This window comes from Miniopterus natalensis, chromosome 1 (assembly GCF_054644295.1).
Source record: "Miniopterus natalensis isolate mMinNat1 chromosome 1, mMinNat1.hap1, whole genome shotgun sequence".
NCBI lineage: Eukaryota > Metazoa > Chordata > Mammalia > Chiroptera > Miniopteridae > Miniopterus > Miniopterus natalensis.
The window spans coordinates 32,277,893-32,303,411 of NC_142081.1; the positions used below are offsets into that span (position 1 = coordinate 32,277,893).

The 25,519-nt window shown below is 41.6% G+C and overlaps 1 protein-coding gene across 4 annotated transcripts in view; it reads left to right on the forward strand.

The window, feature by feature from the left end:
- Window positions 1-22,347, forward strand: part of ARMH4 (armadillo like helical domain containing 4) — a 91,879-nt gene extending 69,532 nt beyond the window's left edge. For 3 of the 4 annotated variants that reach the window (XM_087820224.1, XM_087820230.1, XM_016198180.2), the window contains 3 exons: window positions 16,395-16,426; window positions 21,867-22,001; window positions 22,195-22,347. In XM_087820224.1, coding sequence (XP_087676350.1) covers window positions 16,395-16,426; window positions 21,867-22,001; window positions 22,195-22,263 — 236 coding nt within the window. In that variant the 3' untranslated portion in view covers window positions 22,264-22,347. The remainder of the gene's footprint in view (window positions 1-16,394; window positions 16,427-21,866; window positions 22,002-22,194) is intronic. The other variant, XM_087820221.1, reaches the window with a different exon arrangement.
- Window positions 22,348-25,519: the final 3,172 nt, after the last annotated feature.

A 25,519-nucleotide genomic window follows, 5' to 3' on the forward strand; every position in this document is an offset into this window, starting at 1 on the left:
TCTGGAGATGTCTTCTGTTCTTTCATTTGTGACATGTTTCTTTGCCTCCACATTTTGGCTGCTCCCTGGTGTTTGTAGAGCTGCTGTGTCTCCTGGAATTGGTAGAGTGGCTTTGTGTAGTAGGTGTCCTGTAGGGCCTAGTAGCTCAGCCTCCTCAGTCACCTGAGCTGGGCCTTCTAGGTGCTCCCCTGTGTGGGCTGTGTGCACTGTCCTGTTGTAGTTGAGCCTTGGTTGCTGTTGGTGTCACTGAAAGGAATTGACCTACAGGCCAGTTGGCTGTGAGGACCAGCTGCAACTACAGCCAGAGCTGCTGTGCTGGAGACACCCCTATGGAGTAGGATTTACTTCAGTAGAGCTTTGGTGTTCACCAAGTCCACCCCTTGAGTGTGTCACTCTTGGATGTGGTAGGTTTGTAATCCAGCATGGTTGAAGCTCGCCACTGGGTGCACTATCTCTGGGGCCTCCCAGGAGGTGCCAAGTCAGCCTCTGCCTCTGCCTCTGCCTAGGGCCCCCCCAGCATGAGCTACACAGCAATCCGGAGATGGCTGCTACTTGTGCTGGGCTTGAAGGTATGCATGACTGTGAAGGCCTGGGACATTACTGATCACTCCTGCACACTTTTATAAACATTGTACGCTTAGACTACACTGAATTTATTAAAAAAACTGTTTTCAATAATAAATTAAACTTAGTGTACTGTGACTCTTTATAAACTTTTTAATTTTTTAAACTTAAACTTTTATAATAACAGCTTAAAATGCAGATACATTGTACAGCTATACTAAAATATTTTCTTTACATCCTTGTTTCTGTATGTTTTTTATATTTTAAAACCTTTTTATTTTATTTTATTTTTTACTTTTACACTTTTTGTTAAAAACGAAGACACAAAACACACACATGAGCCTAGGCCGACACAGGTTCCGGAGCATCAGTATCACTGTCTGCTCCCTCTACATCTTGTCCCACTGGCCAGCCGTAGCCGTGGATCTGTCATCTCCTATGAGAACAAATCCTTCTTCCAGAAAACCTCCCGAAGGACATTCCTGAGGCTCTTCTTGAGGAGGTGTCACTCATATTTCAGAAATATGTCCATGGTGCTTTGCTTGGTTTGTTTCTTTGTTAAATCATAGATCTGCTTGTAAGCAGATAACGCACCATGAACATTCCTCTCTATTAATGACAGCTATGGCTTGGCTGGGTGAGAGGAATTTTTGGTTTCATTATAACCTTCTGGGATCATTGGCATATATGCAGTCAACCATTGACAGAATGCCATAATCTTTCTAAAACTTGAGAAAGTCGAGACCACTCTGTGATTCCAAATGCCAGTTCACAAATTGTGTTAGGTTATTAAAAAAAATTCTTTGGGACACCCAGCTGGGTGGCTCAGTTGGTTGGAGTGTCGTCCCGTACATCACAAATATTGTGGGTTCAGTTCGAGCCAGGGCACATACCTAGGTTGCTGGTTTGACCCCCAGTCGGGGTGTGTACAGCAGGCAACCCATCGATGTTTCTCACATTGATGTTTCTCTCTCTCAAATCAATAAACACATCCTTGGGTAAGGATTAAAAAATTCCTTGGGAAACTTGTTAGAAATACATATTCCTGGGCTGTGTCCCAGAGCTGCTGAGCTGAGCCTGTGAATCTGTATTTTTGCTGAGTTGCTCAGGTAATTCTGTTAAGCAACAGGTTTCGGCCTCTTTGGAGCGGATGACTTCTCAATGTTTTCATAGTCCTGGGATCTTAGAATTCAGTGTCTTCATCTTCAAAACTGAGATAATGGTACTTGTCCCTTTCTTTCTGTACTGGAGAGCCATGAGAATTAATGAGGCAATTTTCATAAGTGTTCTTGAAATAAAAGTACAATTTAAGTGTAATATATTGAGGCCAGAACTGAACTGGATTGTCTCAGCATGCAAATTATTCCTGAGGAACAAAACGGTGACTCAGGTCCTTAGAGAGCATCAGCAAGCTGAATTTTGCTACCAGGGATTCAGTTTCTGAAAGTGCTGGTCCATCTCTGGCGTGGAATCAAGCCCTGTGAAACGTGGTATATTACTGTGAGTTTTAAAAATCAGTAACTTGGTGGTAACAAAGGCAGGAAGGCTAGACAGAGAGGTTTGTGGTGGGGAGCCCTATGCTTATTGTATTAGCTTCTTTGGGCTGTCATTGAACAAAGTACCATAAATGGGGTGGCTTAAAACAAGAGAAATTTATACTCTCACCATTCTGGGGGCTAGAAGTCAAAATCAAGTTTCCAACAGTGCTGGTTCCTCCCTGAGGCTCTAGGGGACAGTGCTGGTTCCTCCCTGAGGATCTAAGGGATAGTCTGTTCGATGCTTCTTTCCTACCTTCTGGTGTTATGGTGAATCCTTGGTGTACCTTGCCTTGTAGATGCATCACTCCGATATCTACCTCTGTTATCACGTGGCCATTTTCTCCCTGTGTGTCTCTGTGTTTCACATGGCTTTCTCTTTTCTGTGTCTCTCTCGCCTCTTCTTATAACAACACCAATTATATTGGATTAGGGCCCATCCTACTCCAGTATGACCTTTTTATAATTTAACTAATTACATTTGCAACCATCCTATGTCTAATTAAGTCACATTCTGAAGTGTTGGGGGTTAGGATATCAACATATCTTTTGGGGAGACACAATTCAACCCGTAACACTCTGCTTCTTCCTACATAGGGAAACACAGGATGATGTATATTTCTGAGTGAATTCTCTTCCCAAAGGTGATTTGAAATGCAGAGGACAATTATCCCTTAGAAACCGTGTTCTTTGTCATGGTGAGGTCCCTGGGGCAGTCCGTAACAACGATTTAGCTCACAATGTACTGGAAGCAGAGTGTCTTCTAAGGATCCTATCAAATCTAACCAATGCACCAAGAAGTCTTGGTGGAAAAATATGTTCCAAGTTTCAATTTGGGGTGTTAAGAACACATTTCTCCCTATCAGCTATTAGAAACTTCATATTTGTGTTTATTTTCTCTCATCTTGAGTTTTCTGTGCTTGTCCCCACCCCCCTTTTTGGTGTGTTCTTGTTCCCTATTTTGGTTCCAATATTATTTTTATGTTGTTATTTTACCTGAAGTCCCGTGTGGAAGGAGTGGAGAATGAGAAGGGAAATGCCGTGCTCTCAACAGCCCTTGTCCCTCCTCCCTATTAAAATGTACTTTTCCTAACCCTGTTTTCTCAGCATCTTCTCTGCAATGCTAAGCTACCACTAGCCATCCAGTATATTGACTTCTTTATTGTGTCTGAGGAGTCCTGCTGTATTCAGTTCCTCTCCCACAGTACTGAGTCAGGGGGGTCCTCCAGAATGAGAAGCAGGATATTCTGAGGGGTTGACATCATCTGTCCTTCACATCACAGTGTTTAACCAAGTCTTTGTGCTGGTTGCAGGTCTCGGCCCTCCTCTTTCTGTTCTAGGCTCCTTCAGGAGCCATTGTCATTTGTCTAGGGAGGCTAGTCCTTGGTCTTAACCCTAATGATCCTTCCTTTAGATGACAAAGAGTTAATGGGAGAGCATTTTTAGAAAATAAAAATTCTTGGTAAAACTCTTTTATGAAATTAGGTAGTAGATATCGGTAAAGCGTTGTAAATGCAGGGTGTCCAAATAGCTTCAGAACAATCAGGTCTGAATAAACTCAGTTAAATAGGCTTTTCTTTTTTCCTTAGTTAAAAGGGATTGTGTTCAGATTCTCTGAGAAGCAGAGTCCAGATGGGATTATGTGTGCAAGAGATTTATTGGGAGAATCACCTATGAGGATCCAGGGAAGGGAGCAGGAGTAGGTTGGGAGAGCTTTCAGACTGCAGTGCAGGTCTGGCTTCTGTGAAAGGAAGAAAGACTGGGTAGGAAAAGACTCAGATGACAGTTCGGTTCTGAGACTGCTTTGGCTGCACTGACTGTGAGTTCTTGAGCCAAAGTTGCTCCCTAGGGGATCCCCCAGCCCACAGGAATGGCACCCCACCATGCCCAGCTAGTCAACATCTGAGAGCAGCCAGGGAAAACATGGACACTGCACAAATGTGGTTGTGGATCCAGGAATCGGTGGAGGGTGACCCATACTCCTCCACCACAGGAAAGCTGAGAGTGCAGTTTCACGGGATCTCCCTACGGGTCCATGAATTTGGATGGTAAAAAGTACGTCCTTATTTTCACCAACTTCTAACTGAATTTTAGTGTTTTGTCTTATATGTGTAATCAGTATCCATAGCAGTAATAGCAGTGTGTCTTTCTCACAACAAGTATTGCAGATAGTTTTATATCATATTATAATTGTCACAGATATCTCAATGTCACTTATGCTCAACATTACTTTGAAATTATGGTAGTTGTTAGGCCTGCCACTAGACCTTAACGAGAGAGGAAAAAGGCTTATTTACTATCATATCACACATTTTAAAATAACTTGATAATGGAATTTAAATATAATGGTTTCCTTAGCATTTTATATTTTTTATTTTATGTATTTTTTATAAACATTATTCCAAGAAGGGGTCCATAGTTTTCATCTGCCAGAGGGGTCCATTGCACAACAGTAGTTAAGAATGCCTCCTGCAGATAGTATTCAGTAGGACCATATTAACTCATATTAGCTGAATTATCCTTTACCTGGCTCCAAATGTGTAAGCCTGGCCCCAGTCCTCACAAGAACTTATTGTCATGGAAGATGATTCAGTAATTCAACAGAGAGTGTCTGTGTTGCTGGAGTGGCATCAGTGAGCAAGACAGATACAGTCTCGACCTCAGAGAGTTGTACTGGCTAACAGGAAAGACACTCATTAAATAAGAACATTCATGATTATATTACATGTAGCCTGTGATGTTAACAATATGGGAACAACACGGCGCTCCGGGTGCTCCGGGTGCCCCAGGAGAGGGAGCTGGTGTGGGGTCAGAACAGACCTCCCTGGAAGGTACCCTAGAGAGTGGCTAGGAGTGAGTTGGGAGACAAGGAGGTGGAGCCAGAAGTTAGAGTAAGTGCGAAGATCTGGAGCAGAAGTGCACTTAGCTTGTTGTAAGAACTGAAATGCAGACCTTATAAGCCATGGGAAGAAGTTTAGACTTGTCCCCACTGGCAATAGGAAGCTTTAAAGGGGTTTGCAGCAGGGGGTCATGTGATCAGATTGCCTTTCAAGAATATTGCTTGGAAAGAAACAAGGGAGCTCTTGAGGTACAAAGATGAAAAATGAGGGCGGCTTCCTGTGGAGCATGTGGTGGGAGAAAACAATGGCAAGGAAGACTATTCAAATTATTCTTGTTTGATTTTTTTTTGGCTCTGTGCAAATGTCTGGGTCTTGACGGTCAATTGCATTAAAATTTTGGAAGCATCTCTCTTAGACTTCAAATGTCCATAGTCGCTGCAGTTCCCTCTGGAGTCTGTTGCAGAAGCTTCTGTGTGAACATAACGTCACACAAATCCTGGAACAATATTTCTCCATAATGTAGGGCCACAGAGAAAGTGGATGTTGTCTGGTGAGGTCTCGTAGTGTACATTCATTACTTAACATTGGTGGCCTTTAGACTTCTACATTAAGAAGAAAATAAACTTCTTAATAATGTAGATGGTTATCTTGCAATTAACTGAAAGCTTTCTGGCTGCTTCTTCATAAGTAACTTGTAAGTGGGTTCAAGGTTTGTTTGTTACTAGGTAAAAACAAATCCACTTTGGTTGATGGCTAATTCAGGGCCATGTGCAGTTAGACAACTCATAAAAGTGTTTGCATGGAAATGAGTCTCTGGGATAATCAGATTTTATTTCTAGTGTCTAATCGATGCTCAGAGCTTTGGGAGTTAATTATGTCTGCTGAAAAAATACAATTCAGTTTCTTCTCTCTTTTAAACATAACTGCAGTCTTCATTTTAATTCATAAACATACAAGATTTCATAGATATTTTCTGACACAGTACTTGGTACTTATTAGATACTCAAAAAATGTTGGATTTTTCTTCTAATTAAATGAAAACATTTCAGATAAGAATTCTAAGTAAGACTTTGCTCCTGGTTTCTCTGTTTCTTGCCTGGCAGTAGACTTTATGCATTTTTTGATTACTCCAGAGAAGTTATCTAAGTGGGAAATTTTATGTTTTGTATGTTTCAGTAAGAAGAAACTCCTGTTTTCTAGTCACCTAGTCACCCAGGCTGACTTGGGTGTTTGCTCTAACAGGGAGTGCAGCAGGTAGGTGTCACGTAGAGTCTGAGGCACAATGAGTTGAGTATGGGTGGACGGGATAGGAATCCTATCCTTTCTCTTCTCTATGGCACCTACCCAGTTTACAGGAGGGTTCACATAATACCCTATCTTCTATCACTTAGCATGTCCATCTTCTTTCACTTAGCATAATGTTTTCAAGGTTCATCTATGTTGTAGCAAGTATCAGTACTTCATTCCTTTTTATGGATTAGTAATATTCCATTGTATATAATTGTATGGATATACCACATTTTAAAATCCATTCATTGATTGATGGACATTTGGATTGTTTCCACCTTTTGGCTGTTGTGAATAGTGCTGTATCAACATTAGGGGACAAATATTTGTATGAGGAACTGCTTTCAATTTTTGGGAAGTATATATACCTAAGAGTGGAATTGTGGGGTCATATGGTAATTTTATAGTTAATTTTTTTAGGAACTGCAAAATTGTTTTCTATAGTGGCTGCACATTTTACATTTCTACCAGCAATGTATGAGGGTTCCAGTTTCTCTACATCCTTGCCAACATTTGTTATTCTCTACTTTTTTATTATGGCTTTCCCAAATGATTAATGATGTTCAGTGTTTTTTTATGTGTTTTTGACTATTTGCGTAGATGCTGCAACATGGTTGAACCTCTGAGACATTATGCTGAGTGAAAGAAGCCAGACACATAAAAGCCACATTGTATGCTTCCATTTATATGAAATATCCAGAATAGGTAAATGTGTAAACATGGAAAGTACATTAGTGGTTGCCAGGGGCTAGTGGGAGGGCAGAATGGAGAGTGACTGCTTAATGGGTATGGGTTTCCTTTTGGGATCATCAAAAACATTTTGGAAGGAGATAGAGATAATGGTTATAAAACATGGTGAATATGCCAAATGTCACTGAATTGTATACACTTTAAAGCAGTCAATTTTAGTTTATGTGAATTTTAACTCAATAAATAAAAAACCAAAAATACCTGGTTAGAAGTCAAGCCTACATTTCCAGTTCCAGCAGCATGGTAGACTGAGTGAATGCATATTTCCAACACCTATTACAAACAGAGAATTTGGCATAAATTAAACAAAAATTTAAAATATACAACTTTTCTTTTCCTTTGGAAAGGAAAGCCATTGTTTCCAAAGGCAGCAACTTGAGATTCGAGCAGTAGCCCCCTGAGCTGAGGCGGAGGTGTCTTACGGGAACACTCGACCACATATAGATGCTAGGATGAGAGGTGGAGTTTAACACCAACGTGGGGTCAAGACACATGGCCTTGGTCTGGTGCAGGGCAGGGAGCAGGAGCTAAAACGCCTGCATAAGGAGGCATTCTGGAAAAATGCCCTCCCCTGGGAAAGGGGGTCTAAAAGTATCCCCCACAAGCCAGGGAAACAGCAAGGGAATGTCTCTCTTCCTGGGACTCTGAGTGGGAGAGAAATAAGACACTGAAGCCCCAGGCCTGCCTTGATCAGAAAGAACTCACAACTCAGAAATTAACATACAGCCCTGTTCCTGGTGGGTGAAACCCCTGGTGTGCTCAGCATAAGCAAATAAGAAACTGCTCATCTGCAGTGACACTTCTACAATGCAGGGTGCACAAGATTCCCAGGGAAAAACAACCGCCACTGAAAATAAGTGCACATGAAAAATTACAGCTCACACAGGACGTATTCCAGCATGAGGGAAAGTAAGAAAGCATAAGACACAAGGGGGCTAGCATCTCCTGAGCCTGGTAAAATAGAAGCCAGTTTGACATGATTAAAGAATAAAAACACTGAGATGGGCTCTACTACCTAATAAAAAGTTCCCCCCAGATAGTTGAACAGCTGCTCCTGGGGAGCATGTGCAAAGTTTGCTTAAGGCAGAGGTGGGGAACCTTTTTTCTGCCAAGGGCCATTTGGATATTTATGGCATCATTCGAGGGCCATACAAAATTATCAACTTAAAAATTATCTATGTAAAAAGCTCCTAGATTTATTGAATTTTGAGTCCCTCGTGCAGTTGTCTTGGCAGGGCCATACCAAATGATTTTGAGGGTCGTGTGTGTGTGTGTGTGTGTGTGTGTGTGTGTATATATATATATATAATATATATATATATACACACACACATATACACACATGGCCCACGGGTGGGACGTTACCCACCCCTGACTTAAGGGATTTAAAGGGGAAAAGGTGGAGACTGAGGTTGTTCACTTGTCCTGCAGTGGTCTGGGGAGAACTTTAGGTTTTTTCTTCTTCTTAAGGAGCAAGAGCTCAGGGAAACTTTTTTTTAAAACAGTCTATTAAAAAATTTTTTCCCCTAACACCATTTATCCCCTCTATCCCCTCCTCTCCCTCTCCCTCCCCCTCCGTCACCACACTGTAGTCTGTGTCCAGAGTTCTTTCTCTTTTTTTCTTTTTGCTCAATCCCTCCACCCTTCCTCCAACAGCCCCCTCCCCCCCCCCCAGAGCTGCCTGCCTGCTCTCTAACTTTCCTTTGAAGTAATCCATTTAGATGACAGAAAAGCTCTGCCTTCGAGTATTAACTGCAGTGCTCAGGTGCTCTTAACCAAAGATTTGCCTGAATTTCTCTTGAGAGCGTAGCGTGCTGTTTGCCCATTATTTATAATGAGGAGTGACACGATAGGAACTGGTAAATGGAACTTTGGGAAACAAACCCTGAAACTGCCTTGGAAATCACTTTAGGATTCATTCAGCTCTCCACTTCTAATTGATTTCATCATTTGGCTGGCCCAAGACAGTAGGGAAGTGGGAGCTCCATGTGGATTATGTAGAGTCATGTCAGAAAGTTTAGATAAGGGTCATTAGTGAGCACGAGGCTTCGGAATTGCCTAGTCAATAGCCAGTCTTCTCTTTGTCTCATCGTATGAGACAAAGACTTGACTTTTATCAGGCCATGACTTTTATCAGTGGAAGCCCCCAAATTTTTAGAGGAGGGGTGCATGGGGACCTTGTCTTAAAGCTGAAGTGGTCTGTAACTTTACACAAAATTGATAATGGGGGACTGCAGGTAGTGCTAATGGACTTTATGGTTGTTAAAGCGTCACATCCATCTTGAGATGGCAAATTGTAGATTCAATGGATCTGACAAGTGACACACAAACTCAACCTTGCACTGGAAGCTTGATGATACTGCACTTCAGGAAACAGTGAACTTTTTATTAAAAATAAAGTCTGAATACCAAACTATTTTCTTTTTCACCATTGGATTGAAAATTGGGTAGTGCAAATGTGAAACAAAACCTGTAATGGTGAGTTGGGATGAATTTCAGGCCCCCTGAGTGTGGACTTGCTGCTGAGCGTAAAACCATAGACCAGAAACCTCAGTGCTCAGCAGAATTTTCAAGGATGTCTCACAGAAAGCACAGTGACTTTTGTTGTTGCTTTTTTCTCGCCATCGGGTGTAGAGGAGGAGCACAGACTAGTTGTTTTCTCCCCTGGTGAGCAATGTTGGGTATCATGGTTCTCTTTTTGGGAAGAGAAAGAAACACACGCTTCATTTGTGCACCCTGTATTTCCTTGTGGTTGAAGTTCATAACAGCCTTCTCATCACTGGAGTTGGTAACCATACCACGCATAGTTCATCAGCATGGTTGGCAATAATAAATGACCCCAGCAAGATGTGCAATTGATTACAAGACATTCTGTTGCATCTTCCCAGTAGGTATCTAGTACCATTCATATCTTGCAGTTAACTAAAGGCATACTTAATATTACTTGAAAGTTGAGATTAGGATATCTGGGCTTTTTGCACCCTTCTCTGTGAATATCAGTGCAGAGCCTTCAGAATGAATTGCTTCTTAGATGCACGATTACTACTCACTTAGCCCTATGCAGAGAAGTAGGTCATTCATTGGGAGCTTGCTGTTCTGTAATTGTGTGAAGAGCAAATGATTATAGATAGGGTTTCTGTGTGATTTTAAAGCAGGTAAACTTAGCATCATTATAATCCGAAGCTGGAAAAATGCAAGGTTCTTTAAAAACATGCAGACAATATTTAAAACATGGTAAGCTTTATTATTCTTAAATGTATTATGTAAGTTGGAAAAAAGTTTTGTCTGTTTCTTGGGCTAGAAAAGGCCTTTATTGTTAAATATCAAGGACAAATAAGAGCTGGTCTCCATTTATTTATTGCTACCGTAGAAATACTGTAATTGAAATTTAGTTATGTATGCTTTGAGCAAAGGACTATGTTCTGACATTTTATTTTTTATTTAGTTGGAATATATATTTCTCTTTTCACTGGTTAAGATAAAAATCAAGTTTCCTACATTATTAAAGATATAAGTGATGTTGAAAATTTGATTATTGGAGAGACCATATTTATAATCTTTTCAAAATTGAATGTGAGCCAAGTGGAACCAGCTATGAATACATCTTACACACTGCTATATGGGAAGGGCATATTTTATAAATTGAGGTAGCCTGAAGACCTTCAGTTAGAATTAACTTAGATAAATGGAGATGGTATCTGTCTTGAGCTTGACCAGCTTGCCTGTCTTCCTTGCTCTTGCTGTTCATTCTAAGAGTTTGTTTTAATGTACAAAATAAATAAAATTGGTATAGCAAAGGGCAGGCCTGCTTATGGTGGCAGAATTAAACTAGTGTCTTAGTTTGAGTTTTCCCTAAAAGCAGACCCTGAGTCTGGAATGGTGTGCAAGGAGTTTTTTCAGGAATTGAGCCCAGGAAGCATGGTGAGGGAATGAGGCAGTGAGACGGGTGTGTGGAGAGCCAGTGAAGGGGGTGTTCCTTAGTGGATTTATTGCTGGGGCTTCTTGCCACTGGGGATTCTCTGAGACGCCATGTGGAACACACCTCAGGGGTGGGGAAAACTGGCATATTTACCTGATGTGGTGAGCAAAATAATGCTCCCCCCACCCTACAAAGATGTCCATGTCTTATTCCCCAGAGCCTTTGAATATATTGCCCTACAAAGGGAAATTTGTAGATTGAGTTAAGGACATAGAGATGGGGAAGATTATCACAAGGGTCCTCATAAAAGAGAAGTAGGAGGGTTAGAGTCAGAGAAGAAAATATGATGAAGCAGAGCTTAGAGAGAGAAAGAGAGAGAGATCTCAAGTGCTATGCTGTTGGCTTTGAGTACGGAGGAAGAGGCCATGAGCCAGGGAATGCAGGCAGCCTCTAGAAGCTGGAAAAGGCAAGGAAACATTCTCCCTGAGAGCCTCCAGAAGGAACTAGCCCTGACGACACCTTGACTTTAGTCAGTGAGATTGATTTTGGACTTCTGACCTCCAGAAATATAAGATAATAATATTGTCTTGTTTTAAGCCATTACATTTTCAATAGCAACTGCAGGAAACAAATATAACTGCCAACTTGTGGACCTCATTGATTAAGGATGGTTTCTAGGGCAATATTTCCTCAGTGCTTCTGGCCAGCCCCGTGAGGACATACTCAGGCAGGGAGACCCTCCGGCCTGCATGGGAAGGAAGCAGTCTATAGGGAACCTCTGCTGTGCGCCAGGGCATCAGTGGACTTGGCTGTACCTGGAAAAAGGATTTGATCAATGGAATTTGGAAGTGTCTTCATAAACACTTAGAACTATTGGGTTGTTTTATATAAACAGTTTAGGCTTCTGAGCCCATCTGACCATTCCTTTGCCGTCTCTTCTGCCTGGCCTTTAACTGTTGGAGATCTCCACATTATGACTTTGGTCTTGTCCAGCCTTACTCTGTGATGGTTAATTTTATGTATCAATTTGATGGCCTTGTGCTGCTCACACTATTGGTCAAACATTATTCTGAGTGTGTCTGTGAAGGTGTTTCTGGATGAGATTAGCATTTGAATGAGTAGACTGAGTAAAGCAGATTGCCCTCCCTATGTGGTGGGCCTCATTTAATCAGTTGAAGGTCTGAATAGAGCAAAAAGGCTGACATTCCTGTGAGTAAGGGAGACTTCCTTCTGCCTAACTCATGGTCCCCCCATCACCATTTATCCTCCCTATACTCTCCTCTACCTCCCCCCCTCCCTTAATCACCACACTTGTCTGTGTCCCTGACTCATGGGTTTTTATCTCCTGCCTTTGAACTTGAAATGTCAGTTCTTCCAGAGCCTTGAACCTCCAGCTTTTGGACTAGAACTACATATACCATCAGCTCTCCAGGATCTCCAGCCTGCTGACTCACCCTACGGATCTTGGGACTTGTCAATCTCCATACACATGAGCCAGTTCCTTATAATAAATCTCATATATCTATTGGTTCTGTTTCTCTGGACAGCCCTGTCTAATATACACTCTATACAACAGGGTGGTCTTATCTACTCTTTTGACTTCAGTTTCCATCAATATGTAGGCATTTCCCAAACATTGGTCTTCAGCCTGAGTTTCTCCATATACAAATTTTTAGCTGCCAACAGACACATCCATGTGGATATTGTGTAAATACTTTAAACTCCACATATTCAGGGTAAAACTCATTATTATCCCCCTAGGAATTTGCTCCTTCCTCTTGGCTTTTTTGTAGTGTCACCACGCACCCTGATCCCATACTCAATATCTGTTCAGTATTGCTCATTCTGAGTTATAAATTTCACCCTAGGATTTCTGCCACTTAAGACTATTGTTGCCCAATGGAGAGAAACCTGGCACAGGACCTAGTGGAAAAAATCCTTGGGCTAAGACCTAGTTTGTTCTCTAACAAAGACGCACACACACACACACACGGCGGGTGGGGGAGAGAAAGACAGATACAGAGAACACAGAGCCATACAGATACACAGAGTCTGAGAGAAAGAGTAAAAAAGGGAGAAAAAGAGAGATACAAGCTGCAGTGTTATGCACAGAGACAGAGTCAGAGGGAGACACACACAGAGGGTGAAAGAGGAGGGCATTTGTCAGAGAGGAGACAGAGGGTCACTTTGGGAAGGGGTGGGGGGATATGGGCCAGAGTGACCATATAAGAACACACAGTAGGGCTTTTTCAAGTTCTCAAGATGAGGGCATCCCCAGATTGGGGCGCAGTGTGTATCAGCTCACCTATGTTACTCTGGCGACTTCTTTCTCCATCTGAGAAGCACAAGGTATGATCCTTAGGGGTCTCGTATTCTTAAATGAGGAAACACAGCCAGCTCACTCTAAAGAACCTTTTTTGGACCCATGCTCCCCAAATACTTTCTCACATTCTTCGGTGTATCACGCCTGTCACAAGCTAAGAAAATTTTGCTCAGCTTTTTTTGCTATTCCCTCTTAAACACTATAGAACCAGATGCACTGAACGTGCTCTTTCAAGCTACCTATATGCACATGTGCACATCCTGTGCTGATGTGGAGAATTACTGCCTTAAGGATCATCTAAAGCAGGACTCCGAAATTGGCTCTAAAACCTAAGACATGGACAGTTGAAGTGAAAACATTTCTCTTCGTAATGAATTTCCTACAGTTCAAAAGCCTGTCAGTGCCTCTGACCCTGGCTTGATCTGTGCCTCTTTCCCCCTTCTCTGAGCCACCCTTATCCTAGCACCCACAAGTAGTCTGCTGGCCCCAGCGCACCTCCAGGAGGTGGTCGCATCTGCGTTCCTGCTCCTGCCTCTCTTGTTTTGCTCCTTATATGATACCCAGCCCATTCCCTAACATCTTGCTGCAGAGTTTGGAGTTCTGCCTTGTGCTTTCCTACCGTCCGTCTTTCTTTTTCTCTCTCTCATGCTATTTATAATCTTCACAACAATCTTGCAAGACAGGTATTAGCATCTTCATTTCACATATGAGGAAACTGTGGTCCAAGAGGTTTACTAATTTCTCCAAAGTCACTTAGTAGATCAGTGGTTGACCTCACTTCTCCATGGAATTGCTCTTAGAATCACTAATATTTGGCCTCATTCTTGAGGTTTCTGTACTTTCTTCTTTTGACCTTCCTATGACTCTGCTCTTATTCTGATTGATCACCATCATCTTTGCCTGAATCCCAGTTGAGACAGAAGGAGTGATGATGGAAGGACAAACCAGAGAGGTCTTGCCGAGGTCTTGCCAAGGTCTTGACATGAGAGATAGAAGCGGTGGACTCAAGGAGATAGAGGAGCCACAGCTTTCTCCACGTTTTCAACCCGAGAGAGCAGAAGAGTGGTGGTATCACCAAAAGGAAAAAAAAAAAGGCAAGTTAGGAAGTCTTATTCCTGTAGTTTATTAAATCAGATAGTGGTTGGAGTTCTAGTGACTCTTTACTTCCCAGCTTACCATGGGCAAGTCTCTTAGCTTCTCTGAGTCTCAGTGTCTTCATCTTTTTCCTGAGCATCATCTTACCTGACATGTTTGTGGTTTGCAGTTGAACATACTTTGTAAGGGGGTAAGGCCCTACGCATGTGTTAGCTGTTGTTACCACTACTGTCAGGTATGTGATTGCTGAAGTCACATTGCAAATGGAGACACCAACTTTTGGGTAAAGCATATCTATGCCAGGGGTCAGCAAACTATTAGCAAATAATGCTTTTTACATTTTAATATGGTTGGGGGGAAAAACAAAAGAAAACTACTTGTGACGTACAAAAATCACATGAAATTCAAATGTCAGGGTCCATAAATAAAGTTTGTTGGAATATGGCCAAACCCATTTATTTATGTACTGTTGTGTGGTCTGTGGCTTCTTTCTTTCTTTCTTTCTTTCTTTCTTTCTTTCTTTCTTTCTTTCTTTCTTTCTTTCTTTCTTTCTTTCTTTCTTTCTTTCTTTCTTTCTTTCTTTCTTTCTTCCTTCCTTCCTTCCTTCCTTCCTTCCTTCCTTCCTTCCTTCCCTCCCTCCCTCCCTCCCTCCCTCCCTCCCTCCCTCCCTCCCTCCCTCCCTCCTTTCTCTCTCTCTCTCTTTCTTTTTTATTTTATTTTAAATATGTCTTTATTGATTTCAGAGAGAGGAGGAAGAGGGAGAGAGAGAGAGAAACATCAATGATGAGAGAGTCATTGATTGTCTGCCTCCTGCACGCCCCTACTGGGGATCAAACCCAGCAATCCGGGCATGTGCCCTGACCAGGAATCAAACCTCCATCTACTGGATCCTAGGTCGATGCTGAATAGCTGAGCCATGCCAGCTGGGCTGTGGCTGCTTTCTTACTGCAGCAGCAGAGTTGTGACAGAGAGTGTGTGGCCTGCAAAGTCTAAAATATTTACTATTTGGCTCTTTCAAAGAAAAACGTGCCAAGCTCTGGCCCGTGCCTTTCGGGAGCCATTTCTGGGTCGTCCAGTCTGTGTCCTGCCTTCCTATCTGTTGAAGCTACTGGAGAGGAAAAGAAATTTAAGGAAATCTTGGAGGATTTTTAAAAAACTAATTTCTTTTGTTTGATAATAAAGGTAAAATGAGTATGTATTTTGTCTGTTTTCTCCTTTTTGATGCTTTTTAAAAAGGAATTTTTATTCAGTTTTATAACTTTAAAAGTCAGGTAAGGATGAAAAATCCTGCCGCTAACTTCAGACCACCCTTTACACTGTCACGCTAACTAGTGTTTTCATTTTGATCGATGCCTTCTTCTATCCTTGGCACACGCGTTTCCAAATGGTTGTAATAATGGTCTATGAAACACTTCATAGCTGATATAGTTCTTTCCAGTTGCCTTTTATAAATATTACTTGATTGTTGCTTCTATTTTTTCATAGTGGTCATGTTGTGATGGAATGGCACACTTCGCAAGCTATGTATATTTCGGGAGTGCTTCCTGTTCTCTTGCCTTTGGTCAAATCTTTCTTCAAATGCGAAAGCAAATGCTTCTCTTTGGAGCGAGCACTGGGCCGACCTGCCCTGCCCGTTGCCGCTTCCCCTCCTTGCTCTGCTCTGACTTGATTCAAGTGCAGAGCTCTCCTTGAGCTTACAAACAGAACAGAGGGGAATCCAGCTCAGGAGAAAATGTTGGATAAGACAGGAGCTTGATATTATAAAGGTGATTTCCCCTCTCCTTCCCCAGACCTCCCCCAAGGCATTTAATAATAATAAAAAACACATTTAGCAAAATACTCTCTGCTCATCTAACAGTGATATGAGGGATACGTTTGTGCTCTCTGTCCCATTTTTTAAATAAATGAGAATTAAAAACAAGGCTATTCTGTCATTATGTGACTACTGTTCACCCTTTTACTGTAGTTCATACAATAAAATATTGTATCAAGTTAATATCATGAAGTATGTTATCGAATTAATGCAATAAAACACGAGTAAAATGATGGCTGTTAACATTTTATTCTCTTGTTTTCCCTAGTGAGAAGCTGGATGGAGAAACTAAAAGACAAGGTGAGAGAAGTAGTTTCTTCCGATTTTCCTTAGAGGACTTGCCTTTGCAGGTACAAAATCTTCAGAGTAATGGAACTTTATCTCATCACTCTGATTCCGGTAGTCTATGCAAAGATTCAGGGTCCAGCAAGAAAGGTCTGCCCTCTAAGTTTCTTTTTGGATAACACTCTTTGGAGCACCATTCATTCTTAAGGCAACCCCTGATCACTGAGCACATCAAACGTTGCCATGAGAATGAATGGCGCTCTAAAGAGTAAGTATTATACAAGAAGTATGCTCAACTCAATAATACCCTTGACATATCAAAGTGGAGCTCCTTCTAGGGAATTTCAGGATGGTAATCCCATTCTATTGGGCATTTCTTGTTCCATTGCAAGGCTCTTTTAAGCCTGGTCTTCCTGTATGAGGAAGAAATAAATACCTTGGATTTTGAAAGGCATTGATTCTTCTGACCCTGGGCAGACTTGATTTAAGAATAAAAGTTTGAGATGGAATGGGCACCCTTAAACTGTAGTGGGGCAGGGGTGGGAAAAACACCTGAAGAGCTGAGCACTCTCTTTAGCCCCAGTTTTATGTAGTCCATCACTGCTTACTAAGTGATAATGAGCTGACCTGTCTGGAAGGGCCAACTATAGAAAAATATTTCCCTCTCCTGCTTTAATTCTGCCATCTACTTTGTGATTGACAATATTAACTTCATCCCAGGTTTATATTTTTCATTTTCTTTTGATTTTCAACACTGTCCAAGTTTTCATTTTTAGTTACTTAGTAATTTTAAATTGGAATTACTCATGAAAATACTGATGGCACCTTGAATTCCTTGCTGTAGCCTGTGTCAGATCCCATTACTAAAGCCCAGCTCAGATTTAACTGGGGGTTTAGTTAAATGAAAATCTTTGCAACTGCCAGATACTGAGTTACCTCTAATTCACCCATCTTTGAATAAGCTTCTGTTGATGGTATTTTTTATTACTTGGGCTCAATTTTTATCCATATTTGAATGGTTAATATTTATTTTGCTACAGCTCAATGTTAAAGAATGAAAGAAAAGATCTAATTGTGGTTACCATTATAAATTATGTTAATTCTCCTCACTATTATTTTTCTGCTTTTCAGGAGAATTTAGCAAATATGGTTTTTGAGAATGAGACAGTGTTTATGAATATTAGAAGGGATGTTGAAATATTATAAGCCTTTTGAGGTTAGTAGAGGCCATTTTGGTATCCGTAACACAGGGTCTTCCAGTTGCCTGGAGAGGTCTGATCCGATGGGCTGCACAAGATTTTGGGAGAAGAAACGTTCACAAGCTTAGAGCTGGATATATTTAATAGGTAGCGCTTCTTGTTATTTTTCAGGGAAAAATAGGATGCAATGAGAAGTGAACAGGCTTTGGTAGTTTAATTTAGGAATCCATATGTCATTGTTTCTATAGAGAATATTCTGGGTTACAAGAATGGACAAAAATAGACTTAAAACAAATTTTGGCTTGTAGCCTGTTTTCAAGTTGAATATTGTAAAATTGCTTATCTGTATGCATATATAGCTTTGCTACTCCATTAAAAATCTGTGCAGATTTAGAGAAAAACTGTATGTTTTATTGCTGTGGACACTTCCTTCTTGTCTCGAAGGCCTGGAACCTTCCCTTCCTCCTTTTCACCAGGAGAAATAATTTTATGTATGGACTTTAGTTTTCTGGACTATTTTGAAGTTTTCTAGCCCTCTATTAATTTTCTTTTGTGGTAACTGTTTCAACTATGCCTTTACTTTTTAAAAATCGGAAGAAAAATAGTTGAGACTCCCACCAATTTCAAACTTACAGAAAAGATACAAGAACAAGACTATTACAAAGGATGCCCCTATATTTTTTACCTGAATGCGCTTGTTTTTAACATTTTACCTCATTTGTTTTATCATTTGCTGGTCCTGTCTCCCCATTTTGAACCATTTGAGGAAAACGTGCATACACCATGGTGCTTTTATCTTGAATATTTCTGTGTGTATTTCCTACAAATAGGAACATCTGTTAGCCAACATAGTACAGCTCTCAGCTTGAGTGCATTTAACATCAATGAAGTACTTTTATCTAATCTGGCATCCATATTTCAGTTTCTTTAATAAATACAAAATGTTCCCTATGAAAAGTTTTCTCCTTCAGGACAGGATCTAGTCTAGGGTCATGTAATACATTTAGTTGTCATGATTCTTTAGTTTTCTTTAATTTGAAACATTTAAAAAATATATATATCTTTATTGATTTCAGAGAGAGGAAGGGAGATGAAGGGAGAGATAGAAACATCAATGAGAGAGTCATTGATTGGCTGCCTCCTGCACGCCCCTGACTGGAGACTGAGCCCGCAACATGGGCAAGTGCCCTGACCGGGAACTGAACCGCGATCTCCTGGATCCTAGGTCAATGCTCAACCTCTGAGCCATGCCCGACCGGGCTAAAACATTTTTTATAGCCATATTTTATCTTTCGTGGCACTGACATGTCTTAAGAATATAGTCCTTTTTGCCCTGGCTGGGTAGCTCAGTTGGTTGGAGTATCATCCTGATGCCCCAGGGTTGCAGGTTTGATCCCAGGTGAGGGCACATACAATGAGCAACCAATGAATGCATGGATGAGTGGAACTGCAAATCGATGTTTCTTTCTCTCCCCCCTTCTCCCTCTGAAAGCAATAAAAATAAATTTAAAAAAGTAAGAATTTTTTAAAAATTTAAAGAAAAAGAATTGTCTTTTTTTTTTTAAATAGAATATCCTTCATTTTAGGGTTTTTGGTTGTTTCCTCATGATTAGATTCAAGCTGCTCATTCTCAGCTGGAATATACATAGTGAGGTTGTGTCCTCAGGGTGTCACATGTGGAGGCACATATACAAACAATAATTTTGAACAGAGAAAAGGTACTAGGCAGAATTTATAACTTACAAAATATGTACATGCTTCTTCTCTGTCTTCATTTCTGCAGGAAACAAGTCATGGACAGTTCTAAAAGGAGAGCTTATTTTCAGTTAGTCAGTTTTGAAAGAGGAATGGTTAAATTATATTGGAAGAGGATAGGTTCCTTTGTTCCTATCTTGTAATTTATTTGTAATTTCAAAGCACAAGCAGATGCCATACAGACAGAGAGACAAACAGACTAATAGAAACACGCATGTGTACACAAGAGGAGACAAAAGAGAAGAGGGGGAAGAGAGAGATATTAACTGAATTTTTGTGAAGCCTACGTAAGTTAAAGCTCTAGAAACAAGAAGTCTAAATATGTAACTAAGAAATATGGCAAGAGTAACATACGTCGTGATATTCCTGTTACTGGTGTGGGGTTAAGTTACATAGCATAAGGAAACCCAGGCAAAGAAGTTGATCAAGCTGAACTTGGAAAAGCTCAGACATCATGCTTTGAATGTACAGCTCTGCAAAGTCCAGTCTCTTGCGCTTAAAGTTGATCATATTTCAACATGTACATGTTTCCGTGCACTGGGAATGGTGATCTTTTTAAAATTATTCATAGTTGTGGTGACAGTCCCCAAATCTTGCTATTGTTCAGTGTTTTCCTGCATGGAAAATTACAAAGTTTTGTAAGCCTTAAGTAGATCTAGAAGAACTTTAGGAAAAGCTTGGGTCCATGTAAAGCATAATGATTTGTTGAAAAATGACTGGGCTTTGTTTCTATAGGAGAAAACACTTAGCATGCTGGTGAACAGTGCTGTTGTTCTCACATCGATGGGAACATTGTTATAGTCTGCTCTAACTCAAGGCTGTGGGAAGCAGGGCCAGTGAGTGAGCCAGCTGTGCAGAAGAGGGTACACTTTTGTGAAGTCTTGTCTATTCCTTTCATTTACTTCTAAAAATGTTGGGAAAACATCACAGACTGCATATTTCAGCACGTTTCAGAAAACTTTTATTCTCTGTCTCTCTCTGTTCTTGGCTCATTCTGAAAGATATTGGAAATTGTATTATATTAGAAATTTGAGAAATAGTCAAATAAATGGACTCATATTTCCCCCTTAAAATAATGCCTATCTGAAGTACTTATTACCGCTTAAAATTTTAATTGTTTATGTATTTTGTCTGCGTAGGCTTCTAGAGAGGGCCTTCTTGGAAAGCAGACCAGTGTCATGTTCCCCCATGAAAGGGCTCTATTTAGGGGCACTCCTCTAGCCCGTAGGTGTCTTATTGGCCAAGATGCAGGGAGCACCCTCAGTGTGATGCCCTTACCCTGAGCTTGGGTAGGTCCGAAGCTACTTACCCAAGCCTAAGGGTGTGTAGAGATCACGTTGCTTTCTTAGGGTCAAGGTATCCATAGTGACGCCTTGGGGTCATTGGAGACCGGATGGGTTTGATACCTCCAGGCTCTTTTGGAGGTACCAATGTCATTGGCAGTGGTTTCTGTTGTTGTTAATCCTCACCTGAGGATAATTTTTCCATTGATTATTTATTTTTTTTAGAGAGAGTGGGAGAGGGTAAGAGAGAAAGAGAGAGAGAAACATCTATATGAGAGAGACACGTTGATTGGTTGCCTCCTGTATGCGCCCTGGCCAGGACCAGGGATCGAACCTGCAACCCAGGTACGTGCCCTTGATCAGAATCGAACCCGAGACCCTTTAGTGCGTGGGCCGACACTCTAACCAGTGAGCCACACTGGCCAGGGTTGGTGGTGATCTTCAGGCCCTTCTCTGCCATTTCCCTTCTTTGTGGTTGGGGACACACAGGATTCCATCCCAGCCCCCAGCTTTGGCCTTACGCCCTGGGCAGATGATCCCTTTCATGGAAGTCTGTCCATCCTCTGCATGTGCACACACCCGTTTCCCGCCTGTGCTCCAACACCTGACACCCTTCCCCTTTCCTTGCGGGTCCTTCTCCCTGCTGTTTCCAGAGCCCTCGCCTCTCACTCACTCGCAAGCACACGCCTCTCTCCTTTCTACTGCAATGCCGCTAGGACCGTGAGAGAGCAGACCCCCAGTGTCAGGGCTGTCCTCGTGCCCTCGAAGGGACACAGCACTCCAGAGGGCGCTTCCCCCCGCCCCCTCCCCACCTTGCCCCAGAGCTCCACTCAGGCTGACATTTCCAATTGATAGCGTTTTAATAGTCCTGGCATCCTGTGAAGCTCACTTCATCCATCTTTAATACAAATTATATTTCTGCCACCCAAACCTGATGTTGACAAATGTGCATAATCAGGTGCCTGGAGGTGCCACTAGGTCTGGCTGATTTACGGTAATACTTCCAAGTATTGGAAATATCCCAAAAGAGTCATCATGCCTCTCTCTCTCTTTGCCTTCTCCCCCCAGATAGCATTTATTCTAGATGCTATTGCATTTTATAATGAAACAGACGGGAGGATTCACAGTGTCTAAAAACCTGCTGCCACCCAGCAGAAATGAGGACCCCAGGGCAGGGGTCCGGGGAGAGGCCTAATGCGGGTTTCTTTTTCTCCGCAGGCCGGCTACATGTCTGGGATGCTGGTGCCTGTGGGGGTGGGCATAGCGGGAGCCCTGTTCATCTTGGGAGCGCTCTACAGCATTAAGGTGATGAACCGCAGGAGGAGAAATGGCTTCAAAAGGCACAAAAGAAAGGTATGGAACCGACGACAGCCAAACCTCATCAGTTTCAGAACATCCTTTGCTTTTTTAATTTGCTTTTTAAAGCACACAAGGCTTAATGATGCCTTGGCTTCATTCATTCATTAGTGTGCCTTTCCAAGGGGGCCTGTCCCTCGGCTTTGCTCTGTAGCAAGAGTTTTAATGCTTTTCTGTTTTCTTTCTCTAGCAGAGAGAATTCAACAGCATGCAAGACCGAGTAATGCTCTTAGCTGACAGCTCTGAAGATGAGTTTTGAATTGGACTGGAATTTAATTGAGACAGTCAACCATGCTATTATTTTATTTTTTATTTGAGGGCGAAAAAAAAGAACATTCTGCCACATTGCCACTGTCAGGCCACCAGTCTCATTACCTGCCGGGTAGTAGATTTTTCTTGCACTGAGCAGAAGGCATGCTGTATACTAAATGTAATATGCAGTTGTTGGTTTTAATTCTGTAGTGAATTTTCCACAACCACAGGCTGCACCTCATAAATATGCAGGGTACATGTTGTTCAGTAGGAGTTGCTAGGTTAGGTAGAGTAAATATTTTGTATTTTTCCACAGCCTCTTTTCCTTTTTTTGGGTTACCTCCACTAAGCATAACAATTATTGCTACCAAGGCATGCTTTACTCAGAAATAGAAATCTGAACAAAGAATAACTTGTAATGACTGTTCTCTACCTACTTGAAACCGTAGGCTTGTGGGCCGTGGTACATAACACATTTGCATCATCAAAACTAGCAGCAACTTGGAATGAAGTCTTTTTCGTCAAGAAAATCGTGAGGATTATATGTAGATTTGTATGTATCTTGCATTATGTATTTCAGTTTTATTATTTTTCTGGTTTATTCTTATTCTTGGCAAGGAAAAAAATGCACCAGAAATATACATTAAATTGACTCTCAGTCTTAGTGTACGCTTGCTTTCTTAAGTAGTGTAACTGAGTCCAACAGACCTGTCAATAGATTCTTACACGTTTATCATTAAGAGATGTGAAATGTCCTTTTTGTGTGCTGTCGGACTTTATCAAAAAGAAATGAGAAAATCAGGAAGAACAGGAGGGAGGTAAGCTTCCAGAGCACTTCTCTCTACCGTTTGGCTCTGTGCCTGCACGACCACTATTCTGAGTTATTCAGAGCGTTGCTTTTCTATACCTGTGGTCTTGGTCATGAAAGGGTTGGGCTGCCATTGGTCTTTCTTTAGTATTATTAGGAAAACGGGACCTTTTCTGGTAGAAGCAGGCTCAATGGCCAGAGCTCTGGTACACAACGAAGCTTATGAAAAACCAGCCTCTCCCAGAGCACCCCACTTCAGGGATGTTGGACTGTGTCAGGTAATTTCTTACTCCCCTTGGAATGGAATTTCTTGCCTTATCTTTTGAATATGGGTATTTGGGACTTTCAGTAAGTTGAGTGTTTGGGTAAAGAGCAGGTTCATTTCCATGGAAGAATAAAGGTTACTAACAACACTGTAGTGCTTTACACTCTGGTGGACTTGTTCACGTTTACTAGAGCCTGTTCTTCTCTATATAAGGCAAGTTGTGCAGTTATGTCCTACCTCACACAGTAGCTGTGCGGTATATGGTTTTAATCTCCCCTTCAACTGAAGACAGAACTGAAGCAGAGAAAGGAAATGATTATGCAGTTTCACCCAGGAAGAATCAGAACTGGAACCCACTTGGTCAGTTCAGCGCTGTTTCCACATACTTGGGGGGAAGCAGTGACCTTTAGAGTCCTTCCTTAAAACCAAGGTTCTAAGGAAATAGCTGCTTAGACAGGAACATTTCATACCAGCATCTGCCTTTGCTAAATGAACAATGGCTTACTAATTTCTCTCCTACTCACACACATTCTCTCCTCTCCTACCTCAGCAATTTCCTTTACAATCACATAAATTTAAGTATCACCTCTGTGGAATTAATAGAGAGATATTTCCAGAATCCATTCTTGAATGATAGGTGGTTTATGAGGTTGTTTTCATCAAGTAATTTGAATCCATTTTTGCTAAAAGATGTAAGCAAATGTGTGAAATTGATCAAGAGAAATGAAGAGCTCTGTACAGTCAAGTAGAAGTTAGCAGTTGATAAATCAGCTCAAGGTCAGTTTTAAAAATAGAATCCAGCATCGTGACACTCATAAGTAATTTGTAATTTTGAGTAGAGACATCTTGATACTGCATAAGGTATGTTTTCCTTTTCTAAGAGCAGCCCTTTGCTGTAAGTACTCCCAAATTTAGGAGGAGGCAAGCATGATGTGACATTACTGTCTTTCATTCTTGACAAGCTGTTTATAGGGGACACACAATAGGCCACTTCATTGAGCAACACCTGGGTGACATTAATGCCCTGAGCTACTACTCTTCAGTCTTAAATAGACCGTGGCTAATAGGTTGAACCTCGAACTATAGTATAATAAAGTCACAAGTAATATATTTTCATTTTTTCCAGAGGGCTATGGGGATGACATGCATGTGCATTTAGGCCTGAGCAGAAATGTCTCTGCAGTCCTTTTTGGAACAGGTGACAGTTTAAAGAAAAAGAGTTTACTTAGACCACAGATTTTTTTTTTTTTTCTACAAACCTTTGTAAACATCTGGGTTGACTAGAAGATTCTGTGGATAGTTCAACTGGTAGGTTCATTTTGACCATTTTCTTTGCTCCAGTGGCTTTGGGACAGTAATTTTCAATGGGTGGTTTAGATGATGTAAGAGCATCAGAAGAGGTTGTCGTGTTCGTAATACTACCCGGGGATAGGGTGCTGCCACCAGAGGGGGTGCGGGCCAACCTAGTCCAGATTAAAAGTAGCAGATCAGGCACTGATGGGTTTACCTAAGATAAATGATCCATATGCTTCTATTTGCACATTAAAAATACAGAGTCAGCTCTTTATTCTAATAACTAAGCTTAAAACATTTAACAGTGAAACAAACAGAGCTGTCTGGAAAAGGGGGGGGGGGTGATAGCTGCAGCTTCCATTGCTGCCACCTTGCCCTCTGAACTGAATTACTCCATCAGGACAGCAGGGTCCCACTGCAGGGACGGGGACTGTCATTCTCAGAGGGGGAGGCGGTGTTTCCCAAACTCATAAGGATCACCCAGGACACTTGTTAAACATACAGATTCCAAGGCTCTGCCCCGGACCCAGCGAATCAGACTCTCTGGGGAGACGCTGGGCATGCTCATGCCCGGGCAAGGTTGAGTGCACAGCTAGCAGGGCATCGGCCCAGAGAAATTCCGTATTCCAGAGAGAAGGGAGAGCGGGCTCCTGCAGGCAGAGGCCCTTTCACTAGAGGGCTATCCGAAAAATTACACCTGTCATAGTGGGGACAGGAAGACAAAGGAAAAGGGATGGAAGCTTCTAGAAAAGAGTAGAATGCTGGGACAGAGAGAAAAGGGTTCCTCCTATGCCCCTGATGTCTTTTTTTCTCCAATTAGAAGACAGTACTTTCTTTTAAACCTCTTTAGTTTTTCCTCTCCCACAAGCTGCTTCTCTCTATAGCCGCTAGCTTAAT